Genomic DNA, 27,783 nt, shown 5'->3' on the forward strand with positions numbered 1-27,783 from the left:
CCCCATTTTACAGATGCGGAAAGCAAGGCTCAGAGGTGGACAGGGACTTGATCAGTGATACCCAGCCTCCTAGTCCAAGGCTCTTTCTTCTGCCTCCCACCCCCTCCTGCCACAGTCCCTCTGTTAAGGGATGTCTCTCCTTCACTTGTGGCCCTAACTCCCGAACTGTTGTAATGTGCCCCTCCCAGCCATGGTACCGTGGGGGAGGAACCCCCACGCTCTCGGTCCATCTGATTCCCCAGAATTTGACATACAAGAGTGCTCAGCTCCAGCTACACTGGAGGGTGCTGCTGTGCGCTGAGTGAAGCAGTTGCTCCCCTATCCCAAGGCAGCGACATTCTCGGAATCAGCGGAGTGTTGGCTGCAGGACCCCCAAGTTAAATTGCAGCGGTGCGCCGATCTCCGAGCAGTGTGGGGGTGGGGGTGGGGGTGTGACGGGAAGCCCCGGCGATTGATTCCATCCTGCCAGAGCAGCAGCTGCTGGCTTTGCACTGCCCCAGCCGGGGGAGCCGTCAGCATGCGTGTGGGGTGCACCCGGCTCCGGATCCCAGTGCCCGGGGCTGCCGCCGCTGTCGTGAGTGATGGATGCCTCTCCCTCCAGGGAGGCACTTGGGGGCCCAGCCCAGGCCCTGGGGACGGGCGCAGGGGAGCCAGGGCCCGTGAGTGTGTGAGCACGTAACCCGGGAGCCGGGGCCCCTTGCAGGCTCAAGGACTGGCTGGCCGAGGATTAGAACGCTTCCTGAGACATCCCGCTCTCCTCCTCGGATGAAAGTGGCTTGGGAAATCAGAGTTTTCTACTTGATGGAAGAAAGAAACCCAGAGCGGCAGCCGCCGGCTGGACAGGGTGTGTGTCTGGAAAGGAGAAAGAGGAGGAGGAGGAAGAGGAGGAGGGCAAGCAGGAGGAGGAGGAAGAGGAGGAGGGGCGAGTGATGCAAGGGTTTTGAAAACGCTACCTAGATGTGGGAGGTGGAACCTGGTCATTTGGTTCAGCTTTTCCCAGCAGGTATCGCTCCCCTGGGGAACTTGGGTAAGTCCATAAATAGCTCTGCTGACACAAAGGAGCTCTGTCTGGGGAAGGCAGCTGCTTGACACGGGCCGCCGGGCGGCCAGGAGCTGCCACAGCCACGGCCGCCCGCCTGCCCGCCCGCCTGCGGGAGGAGCCCGGTGGAGACCGGGCTGGCGGGCTGGCCGGCAGGAGCGGCAGCTAAGAGCCTCCTGGGTCCCTGCCGGAGTGAATTGGGTAGGTGCCTTGGTGACAGGGTGTGTGTGTGGTGTGCGGGGGGCTCTTGTCCAGGCCACCCCATGCCCCCGTTTCTATTGTTTCCTCCCCAGGGCAGCCATTGATGGCATGTTGCAACTAAAACGTGTGTATTATGCTCTGAGATAGCTCTGTGTGTGTGTGTGTGTGTGTGTGTGTGTGTGTGTGTGTGTGTGTGTGTATGTGTGTGTGCACACGCGCACGTTTGTGTGTGTGTGTCTTTCTCAGGGTCGAGGACCTTCAGGGTTAGGGCTATGCTACCACTGTGTGCTGCTCCCCACTTCCAGGCTGGCCAGCCGGCTTTTCTTTCTGGGAGAAAGGAATGTTTGGTGACCACAAGTTGGGACACTGCCTGGAGAGGGCGCATTCAGCCAGCCATGCTGGTGATCCTGTCAGGGATGCTGACCGTACTCCAGGCACCAGGGATGGCTGCTTTTGCCTACTTCTGTGTCTGGGAAGGAGGTGGTCTGGGGGAGGGCAATCTCAATGGGGGGCTTGGCTGCGATTCGACAGACTTCTGCTGAAATGTACACAGGAAACATAAGCGGGGATGCTCTGCCTCCTGAGCCTCTTGGGAAAGGTCCTGCACCTGCTCCCTTGGCTCCAGTTGAGATCTGTAGGGAGGGGGTAATTGTTAGAGACCTGCTCACCCCGCAGAGCTAGCCACTATGAGGGGACAGAGGCCAATTCTTTTATCAACTTGGAAGCCCCACATCTCTACTCTTGTCCTGAGGTGTCCAGGAAGAACCTTTGTGCCCCGGGGCCTTAGAGCTGTGGAAGAGCCTATGGTCCAGATTGGGAAGGGGCCATGTCCACGCTGCAGGTCTTTGGCCGGGACCAGGATAGAGGACTTCTGTCTCCTGGAACAGTGAGGACAGGATACATGGGTGCCATTACCCTACCTGAGCTGCGTACCTCCCTTCTGAATGTCGCGTTCCTGGCTTGAGATGCCTAATTAAGTACAGGGCCACCGGCCCCTTCACGGAAAAATTTCCACATCCTGCTGCCCTCAGGCCTATGGCGGGGGACTATCTGGCTCCTCTCTTGAGATGGCTGGAGTGGGTATATCTCTTGGAAGGAAGGAAGGAGCTTCAGTGCCTGCCCACCAGTGCCTGTGGATCCCAGCTGGGGCACTGCGGCCATAGTCAAACTTTCCACCAGGGCCCCTGGAGTCCTCTGCACCCAGCCAAGGGGCACCTCCCTTCTTCCCCAGCCCTAGCACGTGGCATGGCTTAGCCCGGGGCGGGCCCTTCAGGGAGCCAAGTTCCACAGCAGGGCTTGCTTCAGGCCCAGCCTGGCATCTGAAATAGCCAGGGGGACAGTGAAGACGGAGGCAGCTGAGGCGAGTGACCCCCTGTTGGGAAGCCTTCGGGGCCTCGAACCAGAAATCCTTTCGGGGGCTTCCGATGATAGTACTTGGTATCAGTGAAACCATCCTACCCTCCAGCTTTCTTGCCTTTGTGCATATCCCCGCCGCCTGGAAAGCCCATCTCTTCTGTCTAGGTCTTGATCCTGGAGAACTCAAATTTCTACAACTAGAGCAGATACTGCTGTTGGAACCTGTCTCTCCATTGGCGGTGGCACCCAGGGTGATTGCTTTCGTGTCCTATTAGGTCTTCTTCATCTCTGAGTCCCTGGGCCTGGGGCCCAGGACATGGTAGGAAAGGGCTAGGATGGGCTTTCCTTGAGGACAAGCACTGACGTCCGAGTCAGTTCCCTCTGCCCACCTTCTCGCTCTTTGTGGCAGATAGTGGGCCCTATCAACTTGAGGACCTGGTGCAGAGTCCCTTGGGAGGAGACCTAGCTTCTGTGTGAGGCCAAGGGGCTATTTTGATGCCACAGGGCCAAGGGGTTGGAAGGTGGGATTTGACAAGAGGTGGGACAGGGAGAATCTTGTTTTCAGCCTATCTGAGGCTGAGGTCGCTGTCTCGAGAGCCCACCCAGGAGTCATACTGGGCTGGGTGGTGTTTACATGGTCTGGGTCTGGGCCATGGAGGATGGAAGGGGAAGCCCCGGCTGCTTTTTTTTTTTTTTTTTTAATTTTTTTTAATCTTTATTTATTTTTGAGAGAGAGACAGAAGTGTGAGCAGGGGAGGGAGACACAGAATCAGAAGCAGGCTCCAGGCCCTGAGCTATCAGCACAGAGCCGGACGTGGGGCCCGAACTCACGAACCGTGAGATCATGACCTGAGCCGAAGTCGGACGCCTAACCGACTGAGCCACCTGGGCGCCCCCCGGCGGCTTTGAATGCAATGTCCATGGTCCTTTGCACAGACTGCAGCGGTTTGGATCCGAGCTTGGGCCCCCTTGGGATGGGGCCCCACCATGGACGTGGGTCTGGGGTTTTGTGTGAGGGTGGTTCTCAGCCAGTGGTCCGCCCGGCTTCCCCAGAAGAGGCAGAGTTGAGGAGGGAGTGCCCATGCCCAGTTGGGTTCCTGGAGGTTCTTAGAGCTTCTTCCCATTTAGTTTCCCAAGGCCCTGGAGATGACTGAGTCCATTTGCTTTCTGGACAGATAGGGGACTGAGGCAGGGGAGGAAGGACTTGCCTGAGGTTACGTTAAACTCCGCAGCCAAGTGGGCACGAGAACCCAGGTCTCTGGTTCCCCAGCTCAAATCTCTGTGTCACACCAACTGGATGACTCAGAGTACCTGGCTTTCATCTTGATGTCCCCCCTTTTTCAGACTCCCCAGTGACACATTCCTTTCTAGAACCCCTCTGGCTTACCAGCTAGAACCTGGCTTTCCTCTGAAAAACTATGTGCAGTAGAGAAAGCTCTTGCTTGGCCAACAGGCCAGAGACTGAGGCACATTCTAGCTCCTACTCACTGGATGATCTCAGGCAAAATTCTGCAACCCCCCCAACCCCGGCTCAGTTTCCCCTTTGGAGCAACCAGGAGCTGGACCTTGCAGCCACCCAGTTCTTTGAGTCTCTGTAGACCCTCTTCTCTTCTGAGTGTTACTGGTCAAGGCCAGGGTCTGGCTTAGCAGGAAAGCAGCCCCTAACCTGCTATTCAGGCAGTTTTGGTCAGAGGCCTTCTCATGCAGGCTGGAGCCCAGGCCAGGGCTGGGAGGTTTGTTGTTGTTTGTGGAGCCAGGCCGTTTCCAAGATGTCATTGCTCAGGGAAAACCGTCATTCCTCCCAGGGATAAACAAGGCTGCTTATGGCTCAGCCCGCTAAGCCCAGAGAGGCTGGAGCCACTCACAGCAGGCCAGCCAGGCTCAGCCCCAGGGAGCTGCCACCTTCTCCTGCACAGCCAGCTGCACCCAGGCGTCTGGGATTGGGGTGGGAGTGGGGCAGGACTGGGGAGAGGGGTGCTGGGGCCAGGAGGTGCTTGGCAGATCGGAGCCTCTAGGCACAGAGGAGGGGGGCGGGCTCCCAAGAGACCCTCTTACCCTCTTTCTCTGGCGGTGGGCCTTGACCATCACTCCAGATGTATGGATAGCTGCCAGGTGTGCTCTCTGTTCCAGATGGCCCGGGGCTTGTCCCCTTCCCTTGCCTGTGATGGGCCAGCCTGCTTGCACCTGGCACCATAGATCAGGCTGCTGCTGGAGAACTGTCAGCGGCTCCCAACTTAGAAAGGCAGGGGGTGTAGTAAGTTATTTGGAACCGGGCATGCCTTTCTCTGCGTGGCCAGGGCTCTCTGGTGTCCTCAGTTACCTCCTGGTGGGGTTAGCCTCAGGCCAATAGTGGAATCAGGCTCTCAGGGCACGGTGGCAGAAGGTGGGGGAACATGGGGGGAGGGGAGAAAGAGCAGGGCAGAGCCTCTGGGAGCCAGCTGGCTGGCCACAACCTTGGAGATAAGGTGGGGGCAGCCGGGGGTGGGAGGAGGGCCGTGGAACGGAAGGTCGTGTGGCCGTGCTTCTCCTTAAGTCAGGGGCTGCAACCAATGCCCATCCAGGACACTGAAACCATCACTGCTCGGACCTTGATTAATGGAGTTCCCAGCTGATCTCACTCAGTAACAGCTCTGAACTTGTCTGCTCTGCCTCCCTCCCTCCCTTCCACACTTGTTAAATACTTGCTAGGTACCATGCATCGGCCAGGTACTAGAGGTATAGACATAAAGGGCCCAATCTTCAATCCAGTGCCAACGATGGGCATGTGATGGATGGTAGCAACACAGCTCTGATGCCGAGACTTGGGGAGGGAGGAACCCTGAGGAAGCTTCCAACCCAGCCTGGGAGCCACAGCAAAACTTCCTGCAGGAGGTGAGGCTGAGTCTGGATGCATGGGTGCTTGTCCATCGAAGGAGCAGGTCTCTGTCCCGGTCTCTCCACTCTTCTGCAGCGTAGACGCGGTTCCCGCCTAGCCACAGAAATCACCTGTGTGTGTCCAGGCACTGTTCCTTCTAATCCCAGGGGGAGGCTGTGTAGTGTGCTTCGTACAGGTGCGTGGGCTCTGGACTGGAGAGAGAACAGGCTCTCCCACGCGTGGTACAGCTGTGTGCCCTTGGGCAAGACACTGAACCTCTCTCTCCTTGCCTGAGTCTCTTCAGGCAATGGCCCGGCCTCACTGGTTGAATGAGATGATGTGTGTGCATGAAGCGCTCCGTGTGCACTAACGCTGAGTCGTGGCAGTGGCTGAGTGCCACTCGCATGTCACCTCACAGTGGCTGTTCTTGAACATGATGATGTGGGTGAAGTGAGGCGCTTGGCGTGGGGTCTGACACGGAGTTGGTGTTCTGGAAACAGGAGGTGGTGCAGCGGCTTTTGGGGGAGTCCGAATGTGCTATCAGAGATGTGCACCAAGGAGAGGGGCTCATGGAGGAAGGAGGGAACAGGGGGACACCAGGATGAGGGCTTTTGTTTGTCTTTAAATAAATTTCTCCGTTGAAATGCAACATAGTTTCAAAATGGTTGGAACTATACAGCTGATGAATTTTCACAAAGTGAACAAACTCTCCAGGTCAAGAAATAGAATATTCTAGTACCCAAGAAATACCCCTGCACCCTCCCCTTTCAGTCACTACCACCTCAAACATAACCTCTGTCCTGCCCTTCTCTCATTGATTAGTGTTGCCTGATTTTGAACTTTGTATACCTGGAATCACCAAGCATGCACTCTTTTTAAAACTTTTTAAAAAATGTTTATTTATTTTTTTAGAGAAAGAGAGACAGACAGAGTGTGAGTGGGGGAGGGGCAGAGAGAGGGACGGAGACACAGAATCCGAAGCAGGCTCCAGGCTCTGAGCTGTCAGCACAGAGCCCGACTTGGGGCTCGAACTCACGAACTACAAGATCATGACCTGAGCGGAAGTTGTACACACTCAACCAACTGAGCCACCCATGCGCCCCAAGCATGCACTCTTTTATGCTGACTTCTTTGGGTCTGCATTTTGATGATGAGACTTGTCAACGTAACTGTATGCAGTTTTATTTTGTTCCTTCTCACTGTTGTAGGATATTTCGTTGTGTGACGATGTTGCAATTTGTTCATTTCTCCTGGTGATGAACATTTGGCTTGTTTCCAGCTTGAGTTTAAAATGAAGAGTACTGCTCTGAAGAATCTCATAGATGTCTTTTGATAGGCTGTATCTACTTTTCTGCTGGGTAAATACCTAAGGTTTACAACTGCTGAGTCATAAAGTGGTATATAATTAGCTTTAGTAGATACTATCATATAATTTCCCAGGCTTGACACCATTGCCCTCTTTGAGCTGTGTAGGAGAGAGCTTCTGTTACTCCACATCCTTACCACCACCACACCAACCAGTATTAGATATTGTGATAACTACATATGGTTTTTTAATTTGCATTTCCTTGGTGACTAATGAGGTTTGGGACCTTTCCATATGTTCATTGGCCACCTGTTAGTGAAGCACCTGTTCACGTGTAACCCTCCTCTCCCCCCGCCCCTGCCACATTTTCTATTGGGTTGTCTGTCTTTTTCTTATTGGCTTGTGGAAGCTTAAAAAATATTCTGGGTATATTTTCATTGTGGGATATAGACATTGCAAACATCGCCTTTTGCTCTGCGTCTTACCTTTTCATTCTTTTGACGAGGGTATCCTCTGAAGTACAGAAGTTCTTAATGCAGTCCAACTTGTCAGTCTTTTTCTTTACCAAGAGGGCCGATCGAATCCCGTTTCTTTGCCTGTTACCAAGTTGTGGGTGTGTTCTATGTTATCTTCCAGATATTCTGTCGTTTTATGTTTCATATTTAGATCCAAAATCTACTTGAAATAGATTCTTATGTATGGTGGATGGTGAGGTCCAGACTCGTTTTCTCAGGGTGGTTATCCAATTAATGAAAACACCATCCTCTCTCACTCTAGGGCATCATCATCTTTGTCGGCAATCAAGGGGACAATACACGTGTGGGTGAGCTCAGTTTTGAAGAATCAGTAGGAGTTTGCCCGGTGGACAAGGGAGGGCAGGGTGTTCTAGGTAGGAAGTACAGTGAGGAGAGGTTTCGAGGTGCCTGAGAGTGGAGTGTGTTTGGGGAACTACAACTAGTTTAGACTGGCTGGGGGAAGAGAAATGGCGTGGCGGGAGGTCAGGTGGCAGGGGCCGAACACACAGGGTAAGGAGCTGGGACTATCCTAGGGGGATAGAAGGGTTTGCAGCAGGAGAGGAATATAATCAGGTCCGTGTGAGGGAGATGAGAGAGAGAGTCCCAGGCCAGGAGGAGGCCAGAAGGATGGTTTTGGCACTGCAACCCCAGATAAACCCAGCGTCAACGTCACCCCTTAACAGAAAGCATGTCTGCTTCAGAGAGGCAGGGGTGGAGGTCACAGCGTGCTGGGGAGGGCCTTGGAGGTAACCACCAATGGGTTGTGGCCAGATACCCATTCTGGCATCCTGGAATGGAAGAGCCTCCTCCCTCAACTCCCCCCACCCAGTGCCCCCGGCACTGAGGGCCCTGAAAGAAGAATATTTTAGGAACTGGGGCGGACAGACAAGCGTTGGGGTCTCTGAAGAGGGGGTGCTTTCTTCTCCTCCTGCCCTCCATGTGCCCACAAGGAGACCTGACCATACCTTGAGCCCTGATTCCTCCAGGCTGGCTGAGATTCAGTGCTGGACAGACCCCCTCCAGAAGATGTGGCCTGGAGAGGAGAGGGATTTGGCTTGGGCCACACAGGGAGCCAGACTGACCCAGCCTAGGGGAAACCGAGCACAGGCTCAGCTACCTCTCCAGCCTCCAGGGCCTTTGTTACGGGCCTCAGTTTCCTCCCCTGGAATGCACAGATAACAGTGCCCCCATCTTAGGGGGAAGAATGTGCCAAGTGTCCTCTCCCAGAGTGGGATGCAAGGAAGGAGACTGGTGATCTCTGTGATGACAGTAATAAGTCTGATTACAGGAATTGGAAATGTTCATTGAACACTTACTATGTGGATTACCTCCCAACAATGCCGTGATGTAGGTAGTCGTGACTTACATCACCACTTACAGATAAGAAAACTGAACCTTGAATCGGTTAAGCAGCCTGTCCAGAGGTTAAAGGCACCTAGCTAGGAAGTGGCAGAGGCAGGACATGAACCTGGGTTTGTCTGCCTCCAGACCTCAGTTCTTCACCAGCATTAGGCTTCCCCCACCCACGACCCCCAGCTCTGAAGGCACCTCTGTTCTCAGAGCTGTTGCTTGGAGTGAAGCCTGAGATTTCGGGTTGGTCCCTGTACCTGCTAGGAGGGAGAGCCAAGCAGTGGAGAGGGAGGGCCCCCCAGTGGGCTGAGCACTGCTGTGCCCCCTGACTCAGCCACAGGGTTAGGAAGTGAGATTGGACCCCAGGCCTGCCTGATTCCCAATCCTGGTCTCATGACCACAGTGCTATTTGTGCCCTTCCCTGGGGTCCTCCCAGCTTGGCAGAGTTTTTTTGTTTGATCAGCCCAGCATAGAATATCACAGAGAAGCCACACGCTTCTGGCTCACCCTGCGCATGAAGTGGTCTCTGGAGGGAGACGGTTTGGGAAGGTCACCAGATGTGTGGAATTCTACCCCACTCTGCCCCCCGCCAGGCGAGTCAGACATCTGTCCCTCGGTCTCCAGCAGTTTGCGGTATGAGCAGGGCCCCTGAGTCTGGTATCGCTCACTGTGCCTAGCACAGTGCCTGGCCCAGATGGGTGCTTGGGAGGGAGGGGGTGAGGAAGGGCGGTGAAGGGGCAAGAAAGGAGGAAAGGAGGCCATGGGGTAGTAGAAAGAGAAAGGGCTTTGGAGCCAGGCTGACCATGGTTTCAGTTCGACTCCTCTGCTCACTTGCTTTGTGATCTTGCACATTACCTTAACCTCTCTGAGTCTCATTTTCCTCATTTGCCAAATCGGGCCAATGATCCCTACCACACAGGGTTGCTGGGGTGCAAGAGTGTATGGAAAGCAACCGTCACGGTGTCGGCATTTGGTAGACACTCAATTTATGGTTTCTTTCTTCCTCTCTCCCCCATATCTTTTTCTTTGTTTTCTGTTTCCATCATCTCTGGCTCCACCTCCCCTATCTCTACAGCAGCACGGTAAACACTGCTCTCAGGGTCCAAGTCCAAGTCCAAATTCTTTACCATATCCATGCTTCTGTTCCATGGAACCACCTGCACTTCCTTGAATGTTCCATGCTATCTCTGTTTCTGGCCCGGACATCCTCTCCCATCCCTGTCCCCATTACCTCCTCCAAGAGCCATCCCCATCTTTCCTGCTGCCTCTGTGCTTCCACAGCCCCCTGGGGGAGCAATGGGCATGTGGGGGGTTGACGCGGGTCCTTCACCTGGCTCTCTGCCCCATAGATCAGCACCTTCCGGGAAGGGAAGGTGTCTTGTCATTTTGCCCCGCACAGGCCCTGGCACATGGCTGGAGATCTGTAGGTATTCGCTGAGTAACTCTGGGGGTGGGGGTGGGAGGGAGTGAGCCGGGGACATAATCTTGATGAGCCAAAACAGGGCATGCCCAGGACCCCGAGAGCAGGGCAGGCCGGGCACTGGCAGGAATACAGAGACCCCCCTAGCCAGGGCATCCCAAGGAGCATTTCACTGGGCTCCAGAGGATGGGAAGGAGATGCACTTGAGGAGGGGGACGCAATAGGAAAGTGAGTCCGTGCGGACACACATGTGGACCGGGCAGAGAAAGGGGTGCCAGGTGGGAAGGGGAATGGTGGCAGGGCCCTCAGGGGGCTGGTTCTGAGCAGAGAGCCCCGGGGGCAGGAGAGGCCCCCGGGACTTGGCGCTCTCCTTCTGACAGAGGCACGGGTCCCTGTGGGGACAGGAAGCAGCTGGGACAGCCCTGCTCTCCACTCTTACAGCTTTCAGGAGAGGAGAGGGCTGAGGTGTGTGGCAGGGGTCTTTGGGCTGTGGGGGGCCACCAATCCAGGCCACCTCCACACACTGAAGCAGTGGCATCTGGGACCCAAGGGAAGGAGCTTGGCAAGGTGCGGACAGGGGAGCTTTGTCCTGGAAACTCATACCTCGGGAACTGCTTTCCCTGCCCAGTGAGAAGCTGGGCATGCAGGATGGTGCCGGGCATCCCATCGAAGCGCCAAAGGCCAGGCCTGAAGACATGTCCTTCAGGCTTACCCAGGTAGCAGTACCAAGAGTAGGGAAGCTTCTAAGAGGGTTCGCCTCAGTTCTCATTCCTCAGTGTTCTTCTTCCCTGTGTGTTGGCTTCGTCCCGAGTTTCTGGACTGGAAGAGCTGCTTCTCCTCTGTGCCTCACTATTGCTTTGAGTCAACAGGTATGCTCCCTGTTGTGATGTGTTGCCGTCCTGAGTCCCCAACAGACCCATGAGTGTAGTCGTGGGATCCTTTAGGGATGGAGAATTTTCCATCTGTATTCAAATTCCTCCTTCCTTTCTCTCCTGGATTTGGGCCTCTGTTAATAGGAAACATGAATGGGTAGCTTGCGAGGGAGCTTGCCAGCTCCTTATCTGGGGACGAGGGGCTGCTGAGGTCATGCCTCTTCTGCGTGGGCCTCCGTTATGGCGGGAGCGGTGTTTGTTGGGACTGGTCCTGCACTAAGTTCTGGTCTGCACATTCTCGTCCTGATTCTGTTGTATGGCCTCGGGCACATCGCCTCCCTTCTCTCGGTCCCACTCACCTTATCTGTTAACTGGGGCTGCTCCCCAGAATTATCTGTGGAGTTAGAAAGAAGTCAAGATACCAGCTCTACTCTCAGGGAATCTTATCCAGTAAGTCTGGAATTGAGCCCAGATACAGATATTTTTAAAATGCTCCACCGGTGATTCTAAAGTGTACCTCTCTTTTGAGAACCAATAGTCTGGATCAGTGCTATTTTTAACGTGCAGATTAATCTCTCGGAATCTTGGTAAAAGGCAGATTCTGAACCAGGAGCTGTCGGTTGAGGCCTTAAGATTCTCTATTTCAGGTGAGGTTCCAGCTGCTGTTGCTACTGCTGGTTCAGGGGCCACACTTCAGGTCCTAAGAGTCTAGATGGTCCTGTGACATTCACTGGATTGCCCATTCCTTCCTTCCTTCATCCATTCATCCATCCATTCATTCTCATCAAACACTTAAGATGGGTAGTGGTAGGAGGTGAAGTCAGAGGAAGACAGACCCCAGGCTCTCTCAGGGCTATAGGATTGGGACTTACCTGGGGGGCGTTGGGGAGCCTTGACAGGGCTTTAAGCAGGGGAGTGACAGGGTCAGATTTGCATAAAAGGCTCCCTGGCATGGCCGCTAAAGGGGTCTGGGCTGCCGCCAGGAGGTCCTCCTCCATTCCGGTGGGAGATGACAGTGTCCTGGGGGGAGGTGGTGGTGGTGAAGGTGGAGGGAGTGGAGAGATTATTTTTTTTCTAAGCTAATACACCTTGTTTTTAGAGCAGTTTTAGGGATTGAGAAGAAAGTAGAGAGAGTTCCCGTATACTCCCTGACCCCACACATGCATAACCTACCCCGGGGGAGTGATTCTGAAGATATTCCCGGGGACAATCAGGAGGTGTTGGTGGCTGGCCAGAGTAGTGGGGGTGGTAGTGAAGGGAAAGGGAGAAAGGGTGGAACCCAGGTCCCTGGTTTCGGCAGCTGGCGGTGTCATCATTGATCGAGTGGACTTGCATTCAGCGTGAGGCATGTTGAGCTGGGGGCACCAGCGGGATGTGCAGAGGGAGGTCTCTATCTCTGTGCCTGGGCCCTAGCCACACAGGCCTCCTCTGTTCCCCACTGCGCAGGCATCCCTGGTGAACCCTCTCCTGCCCATCGAGCAGATCTGGGGCTCAGTGTCATTGCGGAGTGGCCTTTCCCACGTGCCGCTGCATTCTCTCCTGTGGCACTCTATGGTTTTCCTGCCCATCAGCGATCACACTTTGCGTCTATTACGTGTTTCTGTGGGCGACCGACCGACGATGTGGCTCATGTCAGTCCTTCCTCTCTGGCCTGGAAGCTCCCCCAGGACAGGGATTGTGTCTCTCTCATTTCCCATTGTGCCCACAACACCTAGGACAGTGTTCTGGAGCAGCGCTGTTTCATGAGTACTTGGTGAACACTCACCTCTGGAATCTAGACTCAGGAGACAGGTCAGAGCCGGCAGTGTGGGCTCGGGGGTGGCAAGATGCCACGGATGGTGACTGAACCCCAGGGGAGCGGATGGGTGCACAAGGGAGTAGGCAGGACTGAGAGGGGCAGGAGCCTGGGACAGGTTCCCACGGACAGGCCAAGAGGCTCATGACCTCATGGGGTTGTCAGATGAGTGGGAGCAAATCCAAGGAGAGAGATGTCGATGATGGGCGGTCCTGCGGTGGTCATGGCTGCCATTCCAGTGCTTCGTGTGGCCACGCGGTGCCACGCTGTGGGTGCACACCAGCTCAGCACGCCTCCTGCAGCACCGGGGAGCTGTTATGAATCCCATGTTACAGCTGAGGAAACTGAGGCTCAGAGAGGCTATACCTGAGGTCACCCAGCCAGTGAGTGCGGTAGGGCTCAGTCTCCAGAGCTCTCTCCACTGTACGGTGTCATCTGTCTCTGCCTTGTTCGGTGCCAAAACTGCCAGGTTGGGGACAGGGGAGGAGGACAGCTGCTGGGAGGCCCTGAGCTGGCAGGCAGAGGCAGGGCCGGGGGTGGCTCCAGCCTCTCCGTGTCAAGAAATCAGGCTGAGGAGCTGCACCGAGGCTGGGCTGGGGGAGCTAAGCGTTGGCCAGGCAGCTGAGGTTCCTGGAAGCCAGCACCATGCCAGGGACCCAGAAGCCAGGGAGCTGCTCAGGAGCCCAGAACATGCCAAACTTGAAGGAGCAACCCCGTCTCAAAAGTCAAGTCTGGAGGTCTGAGGCGCTGGGCAGGAATTCGAATAACCTCTCCCTTTCTCTGGCGACTTTCCAGTTGACAGAGCACTTTCCTGTCCTTTCTGAGACTTGGTCCCCTCCGCCCTCTGGGAGGAGGATGGGGCGTGTGGCAGGAAGTGTCCTCACTTCATGGCCCATTTCATGGCTGAGAAAACCAGACGCCATAGCATGGTCGCACAGCTAGCAAAGGATGGAGGGAGGATTCCAGCCCAGGTCTTCTGGCTTTATGTCCAGCGCTCTATCTGTAAAATCCTAGCTGTGTAAGTGTGACCCGGAGACAAAGGCAAACCCCAATTCTCAACCCCCACCTCCCGCGCCAGTGCAGGAAGTGGTTTTTGAGGGCAGATACAGAGCCCGGCATCTGTGGTGGATGTGATGAGTCATCTCAGAGTGAGAGCTGCAGGTTGACTCTGGGGTCAGCAGACCTGGCTCCACATTTAGTGGCTGTGTGACATTGGGCAAGTCACTTCCAGGAGCTCGCTGCCACCCTCCTACCCCAGTAGCAGGTATAGGGGTGGGAGGGCTCTGGGGCCCAGGAGATGCTCTGGGAGTCCTACCTGCCACCCTTCCCAGCCTGTTCTGAGTCCTGGATTGGACTGGGGGCAGGGTTTGATTAGATCCTAAACAGCAGCTTCATTTGGAGGGCCTGGCTCATTTCCTGTGTGCTTCTAGCAGGCAAGACAAGGACAGAATTCACACTGGTCCAGCCAAGCCAAAGAAGTGATGGATGGGAGAGATACAGACTCCCCACAGCAAGGGGACAGCTAGCTGCACAGGGCACTGTGGACCCAAAGCCCTGGGCCAGCAGGCCGATCTCTCTGGAGCACCGTGGCCGGATTCTTATCACCCCAGCCTGTTGCAAAGCTGCCTAACTGGGTTTTGCCGGCTGCTGCTGCCTCCCCCATCAGAGCACTCACCAGACGCGCCAGGACCAGTTGTCCAGTCTCTGTTTTTTCTGCTCAGCTGAGGGCAGGGATTGTGTCTGACTTGTCCCCTGTCCTCTCAGGGCCTTACTCAGTGCCTGGAGAATGAACGAACGCTTGTGTCTTTGTATGCATGCGTGTCCCCGTGGCCCTTCCCCCACCCCCATACCCTGCTCACACTGCTGCTCGGAGCATTTCTGATGTAGCAGGGCTCTGCAGGTGTCACTCTGTTCCTCATAGGACAGTCCCGTATCTGGCATCCGTTGTGACATGCTCTCACCTTTATCTCTTTTTCTGTCCTAATTCCTTCACTTGCCACCCCTCCCCCCTGCCGAAATTTCTGAGATTTCCTATATTTGCTCCAGAACCTGCCTTCCCCAAGGCACTCCCAACCCCAGCTCTCCCAGGAACACTGGCCTGACCAAACCTATCTGGGCATTCACACGAGCCTGGTCCTGGAGCACAGGAAGGAACCAGAGAGCTCAGGCCCTTCTTTGCGAGTATCTGCCCTGTGTGTGTGTGTGTGGGGGGGGCCCAGGTTAGGGGCCTCAGGTAGTGTTCACTTATGTAGACTCCTGGGTCCACCATACTTGTGTATAAGGGCCCAACGAAGCCAGGAGACATGAGTGCTAATACTAAATCAGCCTCCAATTTCTTAGGTCATTCCCTTAGCTTCTGAGACCTCAGTTTCCCCATCTGTAAAATAAGATTGGACTGACGATAGCCACCATGTTATCAAATGCCTCTTCTGGGCCAGTGTGACTCTTCTGAGTCCAGTGTGATGTCGTGGCCCTGCTCCAGGTGAGGAGACGGGGCCAAGAGGGCAAGAGGCTTGCCAGAGGTGCCCAGCCGGAGGGTGACACCACTGACACGGGAACATGGCTCCCTGGGCACCCTGGGAGCCCTGAGAGCTCGTGGGGTGGTTTCTCTGCTGCCTGGGGCGAGGGTGGGGAGATGGGGACAGGGGCACTTCCCCTTCTGGCTTTGTTTGGTTTGGCCTCAGTTTGGGGCAGGATTGGCAGAGGCTGGCTGACTTGCATTTCTGGTTTTGGGTCTGTGGCTGCGCGCTTGCGCTTTCGGAGGAGTAGGAGGGGTAGGCGGGCTCAGGCTCTGTCACCGCTGGGACGGGCCGGCCCTACCTCCACCCCTAGGAAAGGGGAAATGCCCCCTGCTCCCCTCCACCCCCCACCCCGTCAGGGCCACTCCGTGCCAGGCCCTGAGGAGCACGGGTTGCTGCTTCCTTCTGTGGGTCCTTCCAGGTGGGGGGGGGGGGGCGGGGTCTGGCCCAGGGGGAGGGGGACTGAATGTGGGTGAATGGGGGGGCTGGCTGTTTGTTTTTCTGGAGGAGAATGCTTCCCTGCGGGTGGGGTGAGGGGCGGAGGACTGGGCTGCTCTGGAATGAGCTGGAAAGAAGGAGCCAGAGGCCTTGCTCCAACCCCAGCCTAGCAGGAGCAGCCGATTGGTGCGGGTGTTTGGGGACTTGTCTCTAGGTCACTGTTCCGGGCTGGGCTGTCAGTCAGCAGGGGGGCCTTCTCTCTCCCTGGGAACAGCCTGATGAGGCTAAAGCACAGACCTTAGTTTCCAGATGAGATTTCTGGACTGAGAGGCCTGTCATCACAATCACCAACTTTGATTCTGGGTATCTGGCCAAGTTTGCTTCCAGGGGTCCATGGGCAAGATGTGCCACTATTTGAGGTTCGTGACTTGAGCGTTTCCCTTTAGATCCGCTGTTTAGTCACCACTGATACCACCACCAGTATCCCGTTGAAGAGTTTTATACTTTTGGGGAGCCTGGCTGGCTCAGTGGGTAGAACATTCAGCTCTTGATCTTGGGGTTTTGAGTTCAAGCCCCACATTGGGCGTGGAGCCTACTTTAAAAAAAAAAAAAAAAGAACTTTATACTCTCTATGGTATGTTCTCCTGGTTTGTCACTTGGGCATGTTGGTTATCTCAGTTAATGGGTGGAGACCTTGAGACCCAGAGGGTTTAGTGACTGGCTTTCCCTAGTCCCACTGTGTGATTTGCCCTCTCTGGGCCTCAGCCTCCCCCTCTGTGTGCTGCAGACTTGGGATCACTGCCGTTTTGGGGTCTGAGGGGTCCCTGGGTGGAGGGTACAATCCTCTCCCAAGAGGGTCTTTGGGTGTGTCTGAGAACCAAACCCTGACCAGATCATCCCAGAGTCCTCTGAGGTCCTCCCTGCTACCTTGCTCAGTTCCCTCTCCACTGGGGTGGGGTGGTGGGGGGACACCTTTCACTTTCCTGCTCCCAGGCAGTGGCTCTTACCCACACTGCTCTCACATCCCTGGTGCTCCCAGATGTCAGTGGGACCCCTGACACATGTGGGGAGCACCCTACCACTGGGGTCACGGACTCCCAGATACGAGCCTGGCTGAGGCTTCACTGTCACACACTCCCCAGAGCTTAAAAGATTTCTCTGCTTTGGGCATAACCTTTTGGTCCCGGGCAGCTTGTGCAATAGTGGGAAAGTCACTGCTGTTTGCGCTCAGCATTGTCATCCGTCAAATGGACATTAACGGTCTCTACAATGACAGCTCCTAACCTATGTTCTGGGAGTACTTACCTCTCAGATTCTCAGCCAGTGTCCACGCGCGCGTGCACGTGTGGGCACACACATGTGCACGTGTGGCCAGGAACGCGTGGCCACTTTCTCCTTCATGAGACAGCTGTGGCCTCTTGATGGGTGAAACCTGGATTCCAGATAGTTCTCATTCCAACATTCCAAATCCTCGAGTGTGATGAGGGGCCCAGCCCGGCCTCGAGACCTGCTTCCCCTGTGTGGCCTTAGCGCGCCTGGCCTTCTCCGAGCCCCAGTGTTCCTGTGAGCAAGCTGCTTTTCAGACTTCATCAGGGGCCCTATTTTTCCCTTTGCAAATGAAGTCTGTAGGAATCCAGCAAAAACTTCAAGGGTTCTGAGGGTTGTATGTCAGACAGGAAATGCTTTCTTTGCTGTGCAGAACTCCTGAGGTTCCTCCAAACACAGTTTGAAAATCACTGGGTGGAGGATCCCTCAGCGAGGTCCCATGTGCCTGGGACATCTGTTTAGTCCAAATAGGGCAATATTTTCAAGTTCTGATTTCATTCCAGTTTACTGGTTTCAAAAAGATACTTAAAGGGGCGCCTGGGTGGCTCAGTCGGTTAAGCGTCCGACTTCGACTAAGGTCACGATCTCGTGGCTTGTAGGTTCGAGCCCCGCGTCGGGCTCTGTGCTGCCACCTCAGAGCCCGGACCCTGCCTCAGATTCCGTGTCCCCCTCTCTCTCTGCCCCTTCCCCCACTCACACTCTGTCTCTCTCTCCCGCAAGAATAAACATTAAAAAAAGAAGAGAGAGAGAGATACCTCAATATTCAGAGCGAGTCTGGTTTGAATAGGATTTTTTAGAACTTTAGCTCAGGTAGAAGATACCCTTTGGCCAGGTCTAAGCTTCTATCACTTTGTGATTGCTCTGACTTGGGACTTGAGTTGGTGGAGACGAAGGCAGAGACTGCCTGGCTCCTCCTTTACTAACAGGGACACCATGACACTTCCTTTAGGGGGCTGCTGGGAAGACAGTACAAGAGGAGTGTTTAATCTGGCGTGACCCTGGCACACCATAGGAGCCAGAAAATCATGGTTACCTCTCCTCCTTCTCCCGCTAAATGACCAACCACGTTTTTGATAGAGCAGACAGAAGATTCAAGCAAGGAGAGAAGGGTGGGAACCCGTGTACAGCTAACCCAAAGGGGGGGGCACTTTAGCTTTTAGACGGTGGAGTGTCAGGTGTGGGGTTCAGGCCTTTGCCTGATTTATTTCGGCCTCTGTGATGCTGGCTCGTGCACGGTGCCTGGCATCTCATAGCCTCTCATTCTGAGCTTTTCTTGTTTGCTTCTTGTTTCCCAGATGTTTGAGCCAGAGGCGGATGAGAAGAGAGAGATGCCCTTGGAGGAAGGGAAGGAGCTGGGTGCCGAGGACCCCCCACCCAACAAGGACCCCTCTTCTGGCCAGGAGCCTCCTTCAGGACAAGACTTTCCACCCAATAAGGAGTCCTCTTCTGTCCAGGAACCTTCTCCTGGCCAAGAACCGCTGTCCAGCAAAGACTCACCTTCCTGCAAGGAACCTCCTCCAGGCCAGGAGCCCTGGCCAAGCAAGGACTCCCCACCATGCCAGGAACCCCCTGCCGTCCCTCCCTGCCAGGACCTTCCTACTAGCCAAGAACCCCCTCCAAGCCAAGACCCTCAAGTCAGCCAAGACCTCCCTGTCATCCGGGACCCCCCTGCTCAGGAGCTTGAGCCCTGTCAAGATCAGGTCCCCCTGCCAGCTAAGGAGACCACAAGCTCTGGGGACCCGCCAGCAGCCCCTGGAGATCTGCCTGTGGCCTCCAGGCCAGCCTTTGTGATCCCCGAGGTCCGGCTGGATAGCGCCTACAGCCAGAAGGCCGGGGCGGAAGGGGGCGGCCTGGGCTTTGAGGAGGATGCAGAAGAGGCTGAGGAGGGGGACGAGGGGGACGAGGAGGAAGAAGAGGAGGACACAAGTGATGACAACTACGGAGAGCACCATGAGGCCAAGCGCAGCAGCATGATCGAGGCGGGCCAGGCTGCCGAGGGGGGCCTCTCCCTGAGGGTGCAGAACTCCCTGCGTCGCCGGACACACAGCGAGGGCAGCCTGCTGCAGGAAGCCCGCGGGCCCTGCTTCGCCTCCGACACTACCTTGCACTGCTCGGACGGGGAGGGCACCGCGTCCACCTGGGCCATGCCCTCGCCCCGCACCCTCAAGAAGGAACTGGGCCGCAATGGTGGCTCCATGCACCACCTTTCCCTCTTTTTCACAGGACACAGGAAGGTGAGAAGGCCGTGGGTGGGTGGGAGTGGGTAATAAATGAGGCGGTAGGGAGGAGGGAGGTGGATCCCAGAGCCGCAGGGTATGAGCATTCGCTGTCCCACCCCTGCGCCCCTCTAAGCCTTCCAGGGAGCCTTCTACCCATTTGACGGAAAATAAAGCTGAGGCATGGAGAGACCAAGAAGGCAGCACCTAGACTTAAGCCCGTGACTCTGTGACTCCAGATGCTGTGTTTTTACAGCTCCTCTGGATTGGGGGTCCTTGCCGAAAGTAGAGCAGGTGTGGCCTCGCCCAGGACATTGTGCATTTGGATCAAAAAGGTCTGAGACGTTAGCTGGAGAGCTGTCTCCTGTAGTAGAATAATTTAGACTAGGTCCAGGCCTCGTCCTACTGGAAATCCATCAGCCAACAACGACAGCACATATTCCCCCTGCACTGGCATTGTTCTAAGCGATTTTATGCGACCTCACTAATGCTCACAACAGCCTAGGAAGTAGATACCATTGGTGTTCCCCACAGATGGGGAAACCGAGGCACCGAGAGGTTATCTCCCTTGGCACCAGGCCACACGGTTTATAACTGTCTGAACCAGAATTAGAGTCTGGCTCCGGGGCTGGAGCTCTTAAGCACCATGCTATTCACCTCTTGCAAATATTTATAAATAGATGAATAAGTGTTTATTGATTTCCTGCTGTGTGCCAGGCCCTGTGCTCTGTGCCACTGCAGGGCCCCAGTTATCTGCGAGGCTGATCTCAACTTGTGAGGAATGAGTTATCTGTGTGGGTCGGGAAGGTGGCCCAGCAGTGAAAAGATTGCACCATGGCCTCGAAACCCACCAGCCAGCTTGCGCCTGGGCTCTGTCTCTTATTTACTGTGCGGCCTTGGGTGAGTCATTGGGCTCATCTGAGCCTTAGTGTCATTCTGTGAAAAGCAGAGACTAATTGCACTCATGTCCCAGGATGGTTGAGGATGGAACGGAAGAACCTGGTGCCTGATGGTGACATTAGCACAGGAGCTCGTAGATGATGGTGAGGTGCTAGCAGCCAGCACAGTGCAAGGTGTTGTTATGACAGTGTTGTGAGCTGGGTGGGTGGGGGTGGCCAGGGCCCACGGAGGGCAGCTGACCCCCAGCGACGTGGGAGTTCAGGGAGGAAAGACCTCAGGGTCTAGGGGCATCATGGAAAGCTTCCAGAGAAAGATGTCCCTCGGCTCGGCCTTGATGGTTGAGCAGCTGTAGAATAAAGAGAAGATGAGACAGGCATTCTCTGTAAGTGGACGTGGCCTGGACAAACTGTCTGTAGAAGCCAGTTTGGCTAGAGCAGAGGATTCCTAAAGTGCAGGGTTGACAGATACATGGCACTTGGACTGCCATTCCTGCCTCCACACCCGTGGCAGGCATGACTAATGGATTCCAGCACATTTCCCCACCGAGCTGGGACATGGCCCCAGAGGTCTTCTTAGCCTCAGCCACTAGCAATAAGGCCAACTTGGCACTTAGGAGGACACCTTCTGCAAGGCAGCTGGACTGGAAAGGCAGGCTGGAACCCCCAGAAAAGGGCCTTAAACTTTGGGCCCAGGAATTAGAACTAAATCCCAAAGGGACTGGAGCTGGATCTGTTTCCTCATCAGCAAACATATGTGATTCTCACTTTGATGTGCCCTGTAATCACCAGGAAGAGGTTAATAATACATAGATTTTGAAGTCTCCAACCCTAGACTTCTGGATTCAGAATTTCCAGCAGGTGGTGCCCAGGCCCTGCATTTGAAACAAGCTCCCCCAGAGACTGTGATGTTCCCCATAGTTTGAGTATCACCATCTTAGGCCATTTCTTGATGCAGCTACTATAAGAGAGGGTTCAGAACTGTGCCCTACCCAGGTGAGGCCTCAGGCTCACTCAGACCAGGCCTGGCCATTCCCATCTTGAGGGCGCCGAGGTCCCAGGCCTCACTGCCTGCTGGGCCCCCTGATCCTGACTCCGCACCCTCTCTCCAAGACCCTTCCAAGTTCTGTTCTGTATGTAAATACAAATATTTATATACAGACAAATTCACACACATTCATGCACACACTTCCAGTTCCCCAAACCAGCTGAACTCAGGTCCTATTTGGGGGCAGATGACTTGTGTGTGGGGTGTCCAGCATCCCAGACCAGCTCTGTCCTGTTTCAGCACCCTCCTTTGGGAGCCCAAGGTTTTCACTAGCATCCTTTCTTCCCCACCCGCTTTTGGCCTCTTGTTTCCTTTCTTGGGCTTGAGTGACTGAGCTGGCGGGGGCCTCAGAGACTGCCCTATGGTGGCTGCCGTTTTGTGGCTTCCACTTACCCAGCTTTGAGTCCGTCTTCGTGTACATCCTGCTTACTCCAGCCAGTCGGCCTCAGGAAGAACGCTGCCCTTGAGGTCTAAGCTGGGCAAGCCCCTGGTCTCGCTCTATCCCTCACTGGCAGTTGGCCTTGGGCAAATCCCTGCCCTTCTCTGAACCTCAGTTTCTTCATCAGCGAAATGGGTATGGCAATAATACCTCCTTTGTAGGGTTGTTGGCAAGATTAAATAGCCTGACTTGGGTAAAGTGTTTAGGGCAGTGCCTGCTACTTAGAGCTTGCTGGATGTCTCATAAATGGGAATCATTGCTGATGATGAGGACGAGAGAGCAGGAGCGAGAGTGGTGACAGTTATGGCAACATTCACAAAGTGCCTCCAGCTCCCTTTTCTGGCCTTCATAACATTGCTGTAAGGTGGGACCCCCCCGTACTTGTCCTCCAGCGGGGAGGCTGAGGCTGAGGGAGAGGTGTTCTGTCCCAGGCCACGGAGCACATAGTGCTGGAGCTGGACAGTGGCCTCACCCTGTCCAGTCCTCCCTGGCTGTACCCCGGACCCTGCACACCTTAGACTGGTGAGGGACAGGGTGTGGGGACTGGCGGCGGGGAGAAGGCAGTGGGTTCCGCCATGACTTCCGTCCTCCTGGCTGGGGCCTGGCTTTTTTGGGAGGGTCAGCTGATGCCTACAGGCCACTGTTTCCAGGCTGCTCCAGGCAGGAGCTGAAGAAGGAGGGAAGTCTTCAGGCTGTGGAGTCAAACAGCCCCAGGTTCAAATCTCAGCTCTGTCTCCTCTTCCTGGTCCTGAGACCTCGGCCAAGTGATATCTTTGAGCTTTCATTTTCTCTTGGAAAATGGGAGTGCTAAGCGTTCATGGAGTTGTCCCAGAGATTTAAGGAGTTGCTCTATGTAGAAAGCTGTGTCCATGGCGGTGATCCTGTCATGAAGTGAAACCCAGGAGGGCCAGACAGCTGGTGTGGCCCTCAGCTGGTCATTGTGCTGCCGTGTGGCTAAGCTGAGGCTGCCTGGAGCACATGTGGCCTGTCACAGGAGAGACAGTCCCTGTGTTACTCCTCCCCCTACCTGTCACCCTTGTGCACTGATTTCTGCTGTGAGTAGGAATATCCGAACCACACAGATCTGAGAGATGGTCCATTCGCCGGGGCCATTTTACAAATGGGCTGCCTAAGGTTCCGAGAGGAGACCTCCCCACCAATGTCATCCCTTGGGCCTTCCGCACCCGCCCCCCCCCCCCCCCCCACACCAACGCCTGGCTCCCTGTGCTGAGTTGAGTTGCCTCACAGTGCCCTCTGCTGCCCACTTCTGCCTTGCTGGCTGCTCCCTGGTGACCCTGCAGGCAGACCCACAGGTCCATGCCTGGCCTTTTCCTGGGAGGCAGAGAAGCCCTGGGTGTATCTGTGTCGGTGCCCAGAGTGCTTCCAGTGAATTCTGCCTCAGCCTGGCCTGGCTTGGCCCAGGATCATAGGTCATTCTTTGACAGTTGGGAGACAGAGGCTGCAGGCCCTCCCTGGCCATGCTTCCTTCCCCCGCTCCTCCTACAGGGACTGGCTTGGGCAGAGGCTGTCAGCGGAGGGTGCTAACCTTGTCACGCCAAGCTTCTCACCTAGGCCAGAGGTCAGACAAGAGGGCCCCTAACATGCCTTCCAGATCCAAGATGTGATTACACATTCTAGTCTCCTATTTTAAAAAAGCTTAAAGAAGTTATTTCCTATGTCTAAACAAATACGTGTAGCGTTTAGATCCAGTGTTTCCACAAGGTTCTACGGGGTCTGCCAGGCAGAGCCAGGTCAGAGAGAGAGCAGCCAGGCCTGGCCAGGTGGCCCCAGAAGTTGGGTCAGGACCAGTAAGAGAAACCAGACGACGCCCTGCTCATGAGAGCCCTCAATTATGGGTGGGGTCTGGAGCCAGACCTGAAATTCTGCTACTTGCCAGCTTGTGGACCCCGGGCAAGCTGCTGAGCAGTCCTGGGCCTCAGGTTCCTCAGCTGTCAACTGGGGCAAAGGACAACAAATAGCTCTTAGAATTGTTGTAAAGAAGAGTGAGATAAAGTGTGTTAAAGCACTTCAGCTCAGTGCCTGGCGCATAGTGAGTGCTCAATAAATAATAGCAATAACCACAATAGCTGATCGTCACCGAGCACCAGGCACTGTGCTCAGCACTTCATATGTATTAACTTAATTAATTCCCACAATACCCCTAGGAGGTAGGTCCAGCTATTATCCCCCATTTTACAGATAAAGAAACCGAGGCACACAGAGGGGTTGTAACTTGGCTAAGGTCAATTAGCTAATAAGTCACTGAGGTAGGATTCAAATCCAGACAGTTTAGAACAATTGACACTCTTAACCACAACTGTTATTATAGTCATAATTACACTAAGAATTATAGTTCTTATTCCAAGAGGCGGGGAGCCGCCAGTCCCTGGAGAGGCCCAGTGGGGGCTGGGCAGGCCCCAGAGATTGCTGCCTGGAGTGAAGGGAGGGCTGGTGGTTCTGGACTCTCCTCCACTTCTTCAGCAGGGAGGGCCCTGTGGAGGGGCAAGGCAGTGGGGAGATGGGAGGGAGAGGCCTCTTGTGTGCTGGGTACTGGGCAGGCCTTACTGCAGCTCCTGAAGGGGGAGCCTTGGGGCCCACTGTGGGGCTAGAAATCCGAACCCTGACTTTCTGGCTCAGTTTCTTCTCTGTCTGGCCTGCAGGTCCCCCTCAGCGCCTGGGTTTCCCTAGCTGCTCTGGGGGCCGACTCCCAGGGCCTGAGCTACCAGGCCGATCGGTGTAGGCTGGTCCCTGCCGAAGATGACCCCCTCCCAGCAGTGGAAGGAAGAGCCCATTTCCCAGCAGTGCAGAGGCTGGGGGTGCAGCGGGGCGGGAGTGGTCCCCAGGCCCATTGTGTGGGCTCGATAAAGTACGGAAGCTGAGGTTAGAATGGCAGGAAGCCCAGCGCCCGTGGCCCTTTCCCACGGGTGGGGGCTTCGGGCACTGCTAGCCGCACGGGCGTGACTACAGCCTGTGTGCGCAACGGGGCGACAGAAGTAAGACTCACTGAGCAGTGAACGCTGGCAGCCCTGGTTACAGAGGCCACCAAGATTGGGCCACAAGGGCCTAGACTTTATCCTGGCGAATCTTCCAGCAGCCAGGGCTGTGGCTGTCACCACACCTAGGCTATGGCTAAAGAAGTCAGAGCTGAGAGGCTAAGAAACTCCTCCACAGTCAGTGGAAATAGGATCAATACTTACTTCCTGTAAACCCAAGCTCTGGGATCACACACCAGAGGTGGGTGTGTGCCTGCGTGTGCACGTACACACACGTGTTTACAACCCTGGCTGGGCAGCCACCTCAGGAAGGATGTGGCATTTCCCCTGAGTCTTTTACTGAGAGTATTCAAAATGTGCCCTGTCCTTACATTTGAGTAGCAGCATCCTCTGGTGGAGAAACACGGGTTTTATATGCATACAGGCCCAGATTCCAGCTGTCATTTACACTCTGAGTGTCTTTGGGCAAGTGACTGAACTTCTCTGAGCCTCCGTTTGTGGACTTACTTTGAGTATTAACGAGATGGTATCTGGATAATGCGCATTCTGGGGTTTGGTCTGCAGTATGAGTTCCATAAACGAAGCTCTAATCCCATCCATCCATCCATCCATCCATGGGTGGGTACTCTGCTGAGGCTAGTAGCCCCCCCCTGCTGGCCATATCTGGAATAAGGCCACTTTTCTTACTTGAATTAAGAGCACTTTAAGAATTAGCCCGTCTGTATTTTACAAATGAGGGAACTGAGGCCCAGGGTGGGGCTCCTGAGGAGTCAGAGCTGAAGTCCACACCTGGTAGCATGCTGTCTTGTCTTGGGACATAGTGTCCATGCCCAGCCCGCTCTGAGTTCTAGCGCCTCTCCCATCCCAGAACATTTCCTGGGCTCCTGCCCTAGGGTGGCACTGTTGGGGCCCTGGGTTTCCCCTGGAGGAAGATGGACAAGCACCAGCAGGGCAAAGGGAACAGAGGACAGCCCTGGTAGCGATGGTGGAAATCTGGAGGGGTCGGGAGAAGAGGAATGACAGACCGGAAGGAGATGAGAATTGGCGGGGCAGGAGGGAGAGGAGAGAGGGCATTCCAGGACGGGGGGGACACAGCACAGGCAAAGGGGAGGGAAAGGGTGGGGGGTGCGAAGGGTGGGCCCCAGTGGAGCAGTGGGGGATAAAGTTGCAAGCCGTGATTTAGGCAGTGAGGGCCTCAAGACTCATTGTTCTCAGTCTGCTTTCCTTCTCTTGATTCATTCATTCACCTGACAAATACTTGTTGTGCTTCAAATGTGTGCCAGGCCCGTGAAGGTGATCCACATGGACAGAGGGCTTGCTTTTGAGAACTCACAGTCAAGCAGAGGGGACAGATTTAGAAAAAGCCATTTCAAATATGATGGGGACCCCAAAAGGTGTGCAGGGGGCACACCCTTGGTCTAAGGATGCTCCCGGGTGAGGAGGCATTTAAGGGGCCTACCCAAGGTCTAAGTCTTTCCTGAGACTGGGTCTTGGGAGTAAAGGGAGATGGGAGGGTCACAAAAACGTCTCCCATGGAAGGTATAGCACATGCAACGCCTGAGGTGACAGGGCAGGTCAGGTGAAGACATTCCATTTGCTTGGAGGGCAGGGTCAAGGAGGTTGCTGGAGCTGGGGTCAGGCTGGAGAGATAACTGAAGGAATTGTAACTGATGTTAAAATGCAACTTTCTACCCAGACCCTGTGCATCATGTTACTGAGTCTGAATGTTACCCTGGGGGCACCGGGGAGTCACGGAAAACTTTAAGGCAAAAGTGGTTCTCTCAGGCTTGTGCAACAATTCACTTTACACACTGCCAACCAATCTCAGGTCTCTGTCAGACCTCAGAATCCTGAGTTAGTCATTATGATCTCAATTTTGAAATTAAGAAGCAGAGGCTCACAGAGGGACAGCGAGTGGCTGAGTCACACTGCAGAACGCCTGCTGTAGCCCTGCTCTCCAGTCTGCCCTACTGCCTGCCGTGATTAAGTGCCACGTCTCTGGCTCTGCCATTCGGGCTGTGTCTTTGGCTTCTCCCCTGCAGCCTGGGTTCTTAGTTGGCACCAGGGGGAGACGCCTTTGGCTGGGGGATCTGCCAAGCCAACCATACTTCATGGACAGGCCGTTCCCAGTAATGGGTCTCCCTGTCCCTCACCTGAGGGGTGGGGGCTTTGCAGGAGAGGGGTGGCATGGCTGGCAGGAGCTCTTGGATCCCTGAGCCTGTCTTTGCTCAGGCAGCAGCCTTCGGATGCCCAGACTGTAACGTGTCTATCTTTCTTCCACAGATGAGTGGGGCTGACGCAGTTGGGGATGACGATGAAGCCTCTCGGAAGAGAAAGAGCAAAAACCTGTACGTTGCAAAGATCATGATCCTCAACCTTGCAATCAGGGAGGCTCCCCAACCCCCTTTTCCTCCTCTATCCTCAGACTTGCCTCTCCTCCACGGGTCCAGGTGGGGAGAAGGGGCTGTGTCCAGTCCTTCCCTAGACAGACACCAGTGAACAAGAGGATCTTAGGACTTAGCAGTGGCCCCAGGGTAGGGTCACGAGGGTCCTGAGCATCCAGCACTGCCCTCAGCATTCATGCGAGTGATGCAGTGTGCTGATTCAGTACCTGGAAGCCCCAGGGAGCCAAGCAGAGGCAACCAGCCAGGTTGTCCTGGCCCCGGCCCAGCCTCTGAGTCAAGCGGTGGCTGAGTGCCCTTGACAAGTTCTTTGCTGCCTCTGAGAAAGGACTGAACCGACAGTTTACTGGGATTCCCCCCTTTTCCTCCTAAGCCCTTGAATGCTAGCTGTCTTGGGAATTACCAGGAGGTGGCGCTGCTGGTCTAGGTAGCAAAGCCCACACTCCCCAGCCTTTCTGGTCACACTCGCCTTACACTTCCGTTTTGGAGGTTTGTTAGAGGTGCCAAATAAATGAACAGGGTGTATGTGCGTTCTCCTTGGGCCTCCTTGTACACCTGGGTCCAAAGCCCTGGAGACTAGGGGGAGGGATGGAGAGAAGGCATTGGGTCACATGGAGGCCCCCAGAAGGAGCCCCCCCTCCCCTCTAGGTCTGGTAGTACCCACCATTATTTACCAGTGGGGTCTGGGGGAGGAGACAGGAGTCTTCCCAGATGCCTCTGGCAGCCTTTTCCCTGGCCTCCACTTTGGCTCGTGTCCACTACCCGAGAAACTCTTTCTTTTCAGCTCCTTTGCCCTCT

General features: G+C 55.1%; 1 protein-coding gene across 9 annotated transcripts in view; it reads left to right on the top strand.

Annotated features, from left to right (window-relative positions):
* RGS3 (regulator of G protein signaling 3) overlaps window positions 1-27,783 on the top strand; it is a 139,712-nt gene that overhangs the window by 105,963 nt on the left and 5,966 nt on the right. For 7 of the 9 annotated variants that reach the window (XM_042964886.1, XM_042964888.1, XM_042964887.1 and 4 more), the window contains 2 exons: window positions 18,287-19,225; window positions 26,867-26,931. In XM_042964886.1, coding sequence (XP_042820820.1) covers window positions 18,287-19,225; window positions 26,867-26,931 — 1,004 coding nt within the window. Of the gene's footprint in view, window positions 1-936; window positions 1,028-1,059; window positions 1,241-18,286; window positions 19,226-26,866; window positions 26,932-27,783 lie in introns of those variants that run through there. The other 2 variants (XM_042964894.1, XM_042964893.1) reach the window with 2 other exon arrangements.

This window comes from Panthera tigris, chromosome D4 (genome assembly GCF_018350195.1).
Source record: "Panthera tigris isolate Pti1 chromosome D4, P.tigris_Pti1_mat1.1, whole genome shotgun sequence".
In the NCBI taxonomy this organism is placed as follows: Eukaryota; Metazoa; Chordata; class Mammalia; order Carnivora; family Felidae; genus Panthera; species Panthera tigris.